Genomic DNA, 11769 nt, shown 5'->3' on the forward strand with positions numbered 1-11769 from the left:
GTGTGTTTCATGGGAGATCTCTACACTGCTGGGAGGGCTGTGCTGTCACTCCTCGGAGGTTTTGGGAGAAGGTATGGATGTGGTTTGCAGGGAGGCGTGGATGGAGCTGTGAACTGTGGATGCTGTAGGTGAGTGACTCGGCTGGGCGGGAGCTCTATCTGCTGGGCGATGCATTTTTAGATCCCCTTACCCGAGGTCCCTGCGGCCCCCTGGACTCCAGCGGGAGCTCCGCTAATTGCAACAAGACGTTAATGAGGCGGATGGGAGGGGTGTGTCGGCCGGTGTTCTCCCACTGTGGCAGTGCAGGGGGGCTCCTGCAGGGCTGTGGGGGGAGAGGGACCCCAGGGCTCTTCTCTGTGGGGCTGGAGAGGGCTGAGTTGGACTTATGCTGCCGCAGTGGACTCTGTGTGCTCCTGTCCCTGGAGCACGGCAGGCTCTGGCCTCCTCCCATGTCCCGCAGGGGTAACTCTGCAGCACCCCTCCTCCTTTGGGGCTGGGTACTGCTCCCATGGGCGGTGTGAGTGTGTGGGGGCTCAGTGTCCTCTCCCAGGGCCAGGTGTGGGTCTCTCAGAGCCCCTTCCCGGCCGCTCCATGTGCTGTTCCGGGGCGGGGCCCCTCACGACACGCCCCCGGGAGTGACCCGCCCCCCGCCCTGTCAGCCCCGCCCACCTTCCCCTCCGCCGGAGCCCTCCGAGCCGCCAGGGGGCGCTGTGGGCGTCGCTGGCTTCCGGCGCCTCCCGCCATCTTCCGCTCTCTTTCCGCGGCTGCCGCCGACATGGTGAGTCCCGGTCCCACCATCCGCCGCCATCCTCGGGGCGGGCCCGCGCCCCCGCGGTGAGGAGCGGCGGGGGGAACCGGAGGGGACCGGGGCGAGAGGCAGTGGGGGGCGGCGGGGGCCGGGATGGCCGGGGAGAGGGGGGATTGGGGCGGGGGGCGCTGGGCCTGGGCTCGGCGGAGCCTGACCGGCGGCCCGCCCGCCCGCCCCGCGTAGGGACGCGTCCGGACGAAGACGGTGAAGAAGGCGGCGCGGGTGATCATCGAGAAGTACTACACGCGCCTGGGGAATGACTTCCACACCAACAAGCGCGTGTGCGAGGAGATCGCCATCATCCCCAGCAAGAAGCTGCGCAACAAGATTGCTGGGTGAGAGATCGCGGGCCCCGAGCGGGCTTTGGGCACGGGGCCCGGGTGGGATTTGGGTAACTGTGGGTGTCCCGAGGGCTCTGGGCATCGGAAGGTCCTGGGGGATTGGGGCACGGCGTGGGGGTTCCTGCTGGGGCCTGCATTCGAAAGTGATTACGGTCCTGCCAGTGGCCGGGTCATTGATAGTGCAGGGAGAGGAGTGCGAGAGTTTTCCCGTGTTTGGGGGGGTCTGTGTCTCCCCCAGACCCTGTTGCTGTCGGACACTCTGTCTCTGATGTCCCCTGGAGGTGGTGGGATGATGCCGGTTAGTGGTGGAACATCGCGGGGGTGGCGGTGGCGCTGCCTCGTCCTGCTGCGGTTCCGGGGTTCGGGGTGTGGGGAAGGGTGACATGAGCCTGGGAAGGCCCAGGACACGCCCGTGTCCCCGCAGGTACGTCACCCACCTGATGAAGCGGATCCAGAGGGGCCCCGTCCGCGGCATCTCCATCAAACTGCAGGAGGAGGAGAGGGAGAGGAGGGACAACTATGTCCCAGAGGTGAGGCTCCAGCTTCCCCATCGCTCCATCCTGCCTCCCCATATCTCCATTAACAGTCCCAAACTGCTTCAAAACAAACCCCTGAGCCAGGAGGAGCTGAGGAGGGTTTGGATCAAGAGGGCTGAGGTGGATCGTTCCAAAGCTGCTGCCTGGGGCAGGAAGGGTAGCTGGCTTCTCGTGGTTTGGTTTTCCTAACTTAAAATTTGGGGAAAAATAATTTGATGGGAAGCAGGAGGATATTTCAGAGTGGCTGAAAACCTGCCCTGCAACAGCATCCCTGGAGGGAGGGTTTTGGTAAAACTCCTTTGCCTTAACCCTCTGTTTGGATGGGGTCAAGATCTCACCTGTCACGTGGGTGAGGTGGTCAGGAAGGCTTCTCTTGTTCCAGGAATAGCATCCCGTTGCTCCTAAATCCTGTAGCCTTCAGGCACATCTTGCCTGTTCCCCAGATCTTCCCAGTCGGCTCCTGGCAGAGCTGCTGGTTCTGTGCTGACACCAGAGGGGTTACAGGGAAGGGACTCCAAGCAGGGAAGGAGTGTCTGTGCTGCAGCTGTTGGGGCAGTGTCAGCACACAGACCTGTACTGTTTGTGGTTTCTTAGAAGAATCTTGGTGTTATGTAGCTCTTGGGGAAGGAAACCTGTGGAGGTAGAGTTTTGGGGTCTGGAGAGGGCTGGAGAAGGTTTCTGTGGGATTAAACAGCAGGAGAGCACAGGTCCTGGAGGTGGGTCAGCCCATGTTGGCACCATGGTGGACTCGTGTCACAAGGCAGCTGTGAGTGTCACTGATGACTGCCAGGACTGTGCAGTTGAGGGTCCAACACCAGCTCCTCAGCAGACTTGGCCTGGAGCAGGTTGGGCCTCAGTTTCCAAAGATTTGCCATAAAACAGGCTTTTCCCTCTACTGCCAGTGGCCTCTTGCAGTGTGCAGTCAGGAGAGCTGTGTTCCATCAGGATGCTCCTGGCTCTGCTGCTGGAGCTGTTGCCCACAGCAGTGGGAGGGGACCAGAGTGGCTGTGGGGACACCCCGGTAGTTGTGGGGCTTTATCACTCACACCTTTTCTCTCCCCTCTGTCCCCAGGTCTCTGCCCTTGACCAGGAGATCATTGAAGTGGACCCGGACACCAAGGAAATGCTGAAGCTCCTGGTGAGTGGCCACAGCTGTTCCCTGCCCAGCTACTGGCACATCCCTGGCACAGCTCCTGCTGCCCCGAGTGGCTGGATGGTGTCATGGGCACCTCTCTGCCCTGGGTCCTGTGGGAGGGTTAATTCATGTATGGCTTTTGAAGGGGCAGAGGCACGAGGGCTTTGCCACCAGCACAGTGTTCCTTGCCCTCCATCCTGATGATTCCCTCACCAAGGAGCCAATCTCTGGAGCAGAGTGGTCTCCCCTTCTTAAGAGACCTGCATCCACCGTTTGTGCTGCCCACAGCACCTTCCCAGAGGACTTTGTCTCCACTGTCAGTGGGCAGGATGCTGTGACTGATCCCATTGTTTTCCCATGCTGTTTTCCAGGATTTTGGCAGCCTGTCCAACCTGCAGGTGACACAGCCCACAGTGGGAATGAACTTCAAGACGCCCCGAGGAGCGCTCTGAGTCTGTCCCTGTGTGTCGCTTTTCCAATAAACGTGAGGAAACCACCTCAGCCTGCCTGGTCTTTGGACACCCGAGGGATGAGGGAGGGTGGGTTCTTGGGGTGCTGGATTGGAGCATGAGGAGGGTCAACACCTTCATGTGTACCAGCATCTTTTTGGGTTCTTTCCTGGCAGTTTGGGCAAAGTTTGAGGTGCAAAGCTCTTACTTTAGAGGCTCTCCTGCCTTTGCCTTTGGGTCAGTGGCAGAGAACAACCATAGTGAGTCCTTGGACCTTGTGGGAGCCTGTCCTAGATTTGCCTGTGCTTCCTCCAAGTGAACAGCCTGGGGGTCAGACTCTGCCACAATAAAACTTACTTTTTATTACCCTGTTGGTCACTTTCAAGTGCTTAAATGAAAGGAGAAAGTCTTAAAATTCCTTGATTAAATGAAAGTAAGGAGACCTTACTTTCTGGTGTGGCCCTCTAAGGAAAACTTGCTTAAACTAGTTAAACACAGCTTAAACCATCACCACCACCCCCCTACCCCAGAATAAAAAGAAAATATTTGTGTTTTGGAGAGAAATGTCTGTATTTATGTTTGTTGTGAAATTTAGCTTAAGTAGTTTACTTAAGTAAAATACTGCAATAATTGTAGCCAGTACTTAAATAATACATTGAACATTCTGAGCTGCAGTCTGATAATTTATAAATCATCTGGCAGCTCTTACACTGAAGTTTTTGCTGTTCCAGCCACCTGTTCCTTACAGTTTCCTCTTCATTTTGGTCTTCTCGCTGTAAATGCTAAATTTGCTTTGAACCCAGTAGGCTGCATAGCCCGAGGTTCCAGGGATAAAGTCGTGCAGTTCCCCCTCATATTTCTTCATGTCCCGTGCAGAGGGATAGCCTGTGGAGGGAAAATGGGCTCACTGAGTCTCCCTGCTCCATCTGCCCCATCCACAGCCCTTTCCAGGTGTATTTATGTACCTGTCACCATGTTATTTATCGGGTATTCCTGGAGGGTGCGGTATGGAAATTCTCCCTGGGCAGGTTCTTCAGAGTCTGTTTCTTCACTGCTGTATCAGGAGGGAAAAAATTGTGTGTTAGTTCCTATGTGTTAGGATTGCTTGGAATCAGGGGGGCATCCAAATCCCACCACCCAAGGTAGGAAAATACCTCTCAGCCAGGTCTAGTTCCTTCTCCTCTGGTTCTTCCTCACAGACACTTCTTGCCTCTCCTGGTTCCTCTATCAGGTTTTCATTGGGCTGTGAATATCAGCGCAAGGATGAGTTACAGTTGTGCTGTGGGTCACCTGCAGAGCTCCTGGGACACACTCCAAGTGCACAAGTTTTTAGGGCTCATGATTTCGAACATAATTCAGAGTTAAATTTTAAATCTAAGGGCATTCCTGCTTCCTAAGTGCTGGGAAGTTGCTTTGAGAGGAGAGTGGGCAGTGACATGGTGAAGGAAAACACCACACCAAAGGCTGAGCTCAGCCTGTGGCAATTGGAAGCCCTGGAACAGCACACTGGTGGGAGACTACATATGTCTGGGCAAGGGAGACAGTCCTTCCAGTGCTGTCCCCCTCAGGCTGTCATGCTGGGAGGGACACACAGCACAGCAAACACAAAGAATCAGAATCAATTAGGTTGGAAAAGACCATAGAGTCCAAGCAGTGACCAATCACACACCACCTTTCCAACCAGACCGGAGCACTGAGTGCCACGTCCAGTCATTCTGGGCAGCCCTTCTGGGAAGAAACTCTCTAATGTGCCTAAACATAAACCTCTCCTGGTACAGCTTAAGGCAATGTCCTCTCATCTGTGCCTTGGTCCCTGGGAGCAGAGCCTGATCCCACCCAGCTCCACCCTCCTGTCAGGGAGTTGTGCAGGGCCAGAAGGTCACCCGAGCCTCCTTTTCTCCAGGCTGAGCCCCCCCAGCTCCCTCAGGCACTCCTGGTGTTCCAGCCCCTTCCCCAGCTCTCTTTCCTTCTCTGGACCTACTCCAGCCCCAAAATGTCCTCCCTGAATTGAACTGAGGGGTCCAGAACTGGACGCAGCACTCAAGTTGGGCGTCAGCAGTGCCCATTTCAGGGGAAAAATCATTTCCTGGTCCTGCTGGCCACACTACTCCTGACTCAGGCCATTTGCTGTTGGCATTCTTGCACACCTGGGCTCATGTTCAGCTGCTGTTGATCAGCACTCCCAGGACCTTTCTTGCTGGGCCTCTTTCCTGCCACTCATCTCAGTCTGCAGCTCTGCAGGGGTTATTGTGGCCAAAGTGCTGGACCCAGACCTTGGCCACTGATCCAGCCCATCTGGGTCCCCCAGCAGAGCCTTCCTAGCCTCCAGCAGAACCACGCTCCCACTCACCTTGGTGTGATCTGTGCATCTGCTGTGCATCTGGTGGACTCAATCCCCTCATTCAGATCATTAATAAAGATACTGAATAGGACTGGGCCCAGCACTGATCCCTGGGGGACCCCACTGGTGACAGGACACCAATTGTCCAAGCTGTGGGCTGCAGTTTTCCAGGAGGTGCTGTGGAAAACTGTCAAAGGCTTTGCTGATGTCCAGGTAGGCACTTCCACAGATTTTCCATCATTCACCAGATGGGTCCCCTTGTCATGAAAGGAAATCAGGTTGGTCAGGTAGCACCTGTCCCTCCTAAATCCATGCTGGCTGGGTCTGATCCCTTGGTTTTCGTGTATGTGCCATGTGATGGCACTCAAAGTGATCTGCTCCATAACCTCCCCTGCCACAGGTCACACTGAAAGGCCTGTAATTCCCTGGATCCTCCTTCCAACCTTTCTTGCGAAGGGGTGTCACATAGATACCTTGTCATCTGGGATCTCCCCAGTGAGCCAGGACTAATGATTAATGATGAAGAGTGGCTTGGCAAGATCTTCCTCCAGCTCCCTCCTCACCCAGGGATGGATCCCAGCCAGGCACATGGACTCGTGAGCATCTGAGTGGCACAGCAGGTCACTGACTGCCTCCTCCTGGATTTCTGGGGGTCCATTCTGCTCCCCATCCCTGTCCACCAGCTCAGGGGGCCGTTTGTCCTGATACAAACAGTCTTAGTGTTGAAGACTGAGGAAAAGAAGGTGTTAAGTACCTCAGCCTTTTCCTAGTCTTTGGTGATGGACACTCCAGTAAAGACTGGAGGTTTTCCTTGGCCCTCCTTCTGTAAATAAAGTATTTATAAAAAGTATTATCCTTTACAGATAAGGTTCTAACTGAGCTTTCACCCCTCTAATTTTCTTCTTTCTGCATGACCTAAGGACATCCTTAAACACTTCCTGAGTTCCCTGCCCGTTTCCCAAAGGTCATATATGCTCTCTTTTTCCACGAATTCCTGTGAAAACTTCCTGCTCAGATCAAGCTCATCCTCCAGCACATACATGTGGAGTACAAATTTTTCATCTTACCTGTTCTTCAAGGTCATCTCCCTTCTCCCACATAAACGGGCCAATTTTCCTTCTGATTTCTGCCAAGAAAAAAAATCTAGTGACTGTGAGAAAATCAAATAACCACACTGTTCTGTCAGTACAGTCACTGCCAGTATAATCCCCCGCAGGTGACTCTGGGGGCAAGCCCAAATGCAAGGTCCTGCCCCTGGGCCAGGGCAATCCAAGCACAAATTTGGGGTGGGCAAGAATGGATTGAAAGCAGCCCTGAGGAGAAGGACTTGGGGGTTGGTGGATGAGAAGCTCATGGATATGACCCAGTCATGTGTCCTGGGCTCATCCCACAGCGTGGGCAGCAGGTGAGGGGAGGATTCTGTCCCCCTGGCCCACTCAGGAACAGCAGTGCTCCTCCAGCTCTGGGTCCCCAGCATCAGGACATGGAAGTCCAGAGAAGGCCATGGAGGTGCTCCAAGGACTGGAGCCCTTCTGCTCTGGAGCCAGCCTGGGAGAGTTGGAGAAGAGAAGGCTCCAGGGCTCCCTCCAGGGCCTTAAGGGGCTCCAGAGGGTGGAGAAGGACTGGAGGCAAGTGCCTGGAGTGACAGGATGAGGGGGGATGGCTTCAAACTGACAGCGGGCAGGGTTAGATGGCATACTGGGAAGAAATTCTTCCCTGTGAGGCTGGAGAGGGCCTGGCACAGGTTTCCCAGAGAGTTGTGGCTGCCCCATCCCTGGGAATGTTCAAGGTCAAGCCACTCTGTGACAATAAGTAGATGGATTCATACTCTGCCCTCCGGGAGGAAGAGCCAATCCCAAGCAGAAGGAAAAGTCCCTCTATAATATTTGTATAACAGACAAATAACTGTCAGTTCTACTTTCCACCAAGGCTGCACCAATGGGGGATTTCCCTGGGAAAATATCCCCAGATGATTTTTTGCCTGACCTTCCTGCAGGCAGGCAGGGGGCAGGACGAAGTGGCCCAGAACCACTGAGGGTTTGTCTCCAGCACCAGCATCAGCACCTCCACACACCGAGAGGTAACGGGAGTGAAAGACCGTGGCTTTGCCCTCCAGGTAACTGAGGCTCTCATGTATGCTGGAAGAGAGAAAGAGAGCTGTTTTCCAAAGGAGAACCTGGAAGCAAACAAATACTGAAACGTTTAGAGGGATGTTGTCATTAAACCTGCTCTGATATTTTTGCCAAAAGGACCCAATCTTCTGTGATTTTCCAGCTGTGAGACTCTACCAGTCACTTCACCTCCCAGGGGTAACCTGGAGGAGGGACAAGGGTAAACGTATTTTTAGGGATTACACGGTCCCCACTCTGCTCTTGAGGTGAAACTACTTCGGGGAGGGCAAAGCCAGGATTTTTCTACAATTATCCTTCACCATACTTGTTCCTGTTCACACAGCTGAGCAAGGAAGTGGAGATGGAGGAGGGTGCTCCAGCCCCACTGTCCTCCTTAGAGGGGAATTAAATCTTGTTTGCTGGGTTTCAGGATGTGTACAATGATTACATTTTTTTCCACAAGAAACTATCTAACTATATACATTAAATATATATAAAATTATCTGGAATTCCCCTGGAGGAACAGGTTGGTCTGGCAGCACCTTGTTGCAGAACAAAAGTTGTTATTCTGTGTTTATTGGAATTCCCCTTGCTTAGCTGGAGCAAGTGGGTGAAAGATTCCAAAATTCGGAGCCAGTTTTAAGCACTGGTGTGTTAAAAAGAAACTACTAAAGGAAACATCGTGGCTTCCTTTCCTATAAATATGTTTACATGACTAAATAATGAATAAATACAAATATTCACTGATATTGAGAAAGTGAGGAAGGTCCTGAAGATATTCCTTATATTTGTACAAATGTTCCATAGCTCTCTATTTTTTTATATATTAAGCATTTCAGCCCTTTTCCCATCCATTTTTACCCCAGTGCTTCCTTTTAGCATTAATTCACACTGGCTCTTTAGCACCAGGTTCCTTCCTTGGGAATTGGATCACCTCTATTTTAGATGCTGATTTTCCAGCAGATGATTCACAGCCAGCAAGAAACCAGCACTATTAATTTAATTTATATCACAGCTAATCCCCTCTTAACACAGGGATGTTTTTTCTCTATTCTACCTACAGCTTAGTGTGGGTGTGAGTTTTCCTGACCACACTGGGCAATAAGATCCTGGCAGACCCATGGCCATGACTTTAAAAACACACCCTTGATTTTTAGGGGATGTCAGTATTCATTAAACACTTTGCACTAAATACTTTCAATTAAAGGCTGCTTTTCCCACCTGCGGGTGTCGGGGTGGGCGGCATCGCTGCTGAAGAGGTAGTCGGCATCCAGCCAGTGGGCGATGGTCCCGCCGCCGTCGGCTGCGGGGGACAGGAGGGACATGAGGATGGGCACGCAGGGGCTCCCACCTCGGGGCGGCCGGGCTGGGGACAGCTGGCTGTGGGGCCGCAGAGATGGGCCCTGAAGTGGAAGCTGTGATAACTCCCCATGGCTGTGGGACTCCTATCGCTCCCCTGAGGGCTATTCAAGGCTTTTCCCCAGTGTGGGGCCACCATGGAGTGGCCAAACTCATGCTTTGCCCTGTTGTGTGGGTCAGACCCAGGAAGGGGTGACGGGGCTGTGCCCTCACGCTGTGCCCTGCTGAGGAATGGCGGGGCTGTGTCTCCCCTCCCAATTCCCCCTGAGCGGTGACAGGGCTGTGCCGCTCCCAATCCCCCCAGCGGGTTCCTGTCAGTTCAGTGCCCCGGGACACCCCTGGAGTTCGCCATCGCCGGGCCCCTCACCCCAGAGCCCCCGCGGGCCCGGGCTGACGCTCTGCGAGAACCAAGCGCGGTGCCCGCGGAACATGGAGGCGGGAACCGCCCTGAGGGGGACGATGGCGGAAACGGCCGGGAGGGGAAACGATGGCGGGAACCGCCCTGAGGGGCTGGGGAGAGGCAGAAGCGGCCCTGAGGGGCTGGGGGGAGGCAGAAGCGGCCCTGAGGGGCTGGGGGGAGGCAGAAGCGGCCCTGAGGGGCTGGGGGAAGGCGAGAACCGCCCTGAGGGACTGGGGGGAGACGAGAGTGGCCGTGAGGGGCTGGGGGAAGGCGGGAACCGCCCTGAGGGGAGGCGATGGCGGGAGCTGGAGAGAGGCGGGAACCGCTCTGAGGGGCTGGGGGGAGACGGGAGCGGCCGTGAGGGGAAGCGGTGGTGGGAACACCCGGCGAGACGGAGAACGGCTGGAGCTGTGCCGGGAGCTTTAAGCTGGATATTAGGGAAAAGTTCTTCCCCACAGTGTGGCCGGGCACTGGAACAGCTCCCGACGGCAGCCCCGAGCCTGAGAGAGCTCAAAGGGCACCTGGACAATGCTCTGAGAAACAGGGTGGGGATTGGGTTGTCCTGGGCAGAGTTAGGAGTTGGACTCCATCCTTCTTTTCCTAGAAGTTTTTCTCGAAAAAAAACCTTGCATTTTGCTGATTCCGGAAACTGCTTGCAGAAAAAGTGCTTGTATTTCATAAAGCACAAATGAGGCTTGTTTCATGCTTCAAGCTTCCCAAGATATCCCTCGGGACACTCCATCCCCTGGGAACTGTCAGCAGCGGCAGCACAGCAACATACCAAGTATCTCAGAGCCCCAAGGATGCTGGATAAAACAGAGAAGGTATGTCTGGACATGGTCCTGAAATCCAGCTGTTAAAGAAAATCAGCCTCTGGCGTGGGCATGTGTTGTTCTCCCTCAGACAGGGGATTTTTGAGTAAACCATCAAAATATTTCCTAAGTAAGGACTGAAAAATCCCACAGATGCAATCAGGGCACACTTCCCCAGGGTGGAAAGATGTATCCCTTGGAGACAGGGTCATTTCACATTGCCTCCACAGAATCTTCAGTTTCTACAGTCGACCCCATTCCTGTCCTAATTAACACAAAGCTCTCATGGTGGAGTAGTTATCCAGCCATTATTCTGGTGCTCTTGAGGATAGGAAAGGTGGAGCTGAGGTGGTGGAAAGCACTTTGGTGGCCCTTCATGATCCAGGGGAAGAGGCCAGGACACGTTCCACAGCTCCTTGGGCTCACACAGCAGTTTGTGCTGCTCCACTGGGATCTCTGGGAGAGAAGCCAAAACTTTTCCCCTCTCCCAGGCCACCCTCTCTCACACAAGGGACCACTGCTGGGGCTGCCTGGTCCCCAGAGTGCATTTGGTGCTGCAGGCAGAGCTGTGTGCTGCTGTTCTGTGCTGAGTGATGAGCACTGTGCACAACCACCCAGCCATGACACCCCCACCTGTGCTGCCTTGAACGCCCCTCTGATGAACCCAAAGGGATCCCCATAACAGGGCCCTGTGCCTCAGCAACCTCCCACATGGGTGCTGGAACTGCAACAGCCTGGATTTTCCTAATCCCTAACAAAATTTTGGTTATAATGAAAATAGCTATGGAATAAGACAATATCCCTCAAAAATCTCAAGTGGATGGTCTGTGACACCATCACAGCAAATCTTAATATACCCAAGAAGAGACATAGGAGGCCCTGAGTCACCAGGAAACCTTGATCCCATACACTTGATCCTGGTTAAATCCATTTGGAGCCAATATTCCTCAAACAATAATTCTGATTTCTTCATAAAATAAAAATGAGCTGATGGCAGTAGCATGGGGTTTGGGTAGTGTCATCAGTCCCCCACAGTTCAACAGAGGCCCAGCCCCAACTGGGGTTCTCCACAGGGTCAAGCGCAGAGAAAACCAGAACTCAAATTCTCCAACACACCCTCATCTGCTTCCCCCAGGCTCAGCTTTACACCACACACTCCAAGGTGCACCAGCCAGAGCTCTGGCCCATGGAATAAGCATCATTCCCTGCCATCACTCTGTGTCCCACACTGTGTCGCCAAGGTTCTTTATCCATTTTTAAACCTTGTGCCTTCCCTTCAGAGCCACACAGGAGCCTCCAGCCAGGCAGATACCACATCAGCAAAAATAATCTTTAATTCTCTTTATATTGATGGAAAGTGCTCTTGCATCTTCTCAGTGGGATTAAAAAAGCACAACTGATTATCATGCTACCAAGGCTACGTATCCACCCACAACCCAGTGGCCATCAGAGCCTGTGAAATCAGCTTGGGCTGTTG

General features: G+C 53.9%; 2 protein-coding genes across 2 annotated transcripts; one reads left to right on the forward strand and one right to left on the reverse strand.

Annotated features, from left to right (window-relative positions):
* The first annotated feature begins 685 nt into the window (after nucleotides 1–685).
* On the forward strand, nucleotides 686–3316 carry RPS17 (ribosomal protein S17). The gene is made up of 5 exons (XM_083871313.1): nucleotides 686–778; nucleotides 992–1143; nucleotides 1574–1679; nucleotides 2758–2823; nucleotides 3192–3316. The coding sequence occupies exons 1-5, from the start codon at nucleotides 776–778 to the stop codon at nucleotides 3270–3272; spliced, it is 408 nt and encodes a 135-aa protein (XP_083727439.1). The 5' UTR covers nucleotides 686–775; the 3' UTR covers nucleotides 3273–3316.
* A 695-nt stretch (nucleotides 3317–4011) lies between these two features.
* TERB2 (telomere repeat binding bouquet formation protein 2) lies at nucleotides 4012–9511 on the reverse strand (the record flags this gene model as incomplete). Its single annotated transcript, XM_083870647.1, has 7 exons — nucleotides 4012–4154; nucleotides 4235–4323; nucleotides 4424–4512; nucleotides 6678–6736; nucleotides 7597–7748; nucleotides 8943–9024; nucleotides 9448–9511. 7 exons carry the CDS (start codon nucleotides 9509–9511, stop codon nucleotides 4012–4014), a joined length of 678 nt encoding a protein of 225 aa, XP_083726773.1.
* Between the last annotated feature and the right edge of the window lie 2258 nt (nucleotides 9512–11769).

The sequence above is a fragment of the Zosterops lateralis genome, assembly GCF_965231275.1.
Source record: "Zosterops lateralis genome assembly, chromosome: 13".
Taxonomy (NCBI): Eukaryota; Metazoa; Chordata; class Aves; order Passeriformes; family Zosteropidae; genus Zosterops; species Zosterops lateralis.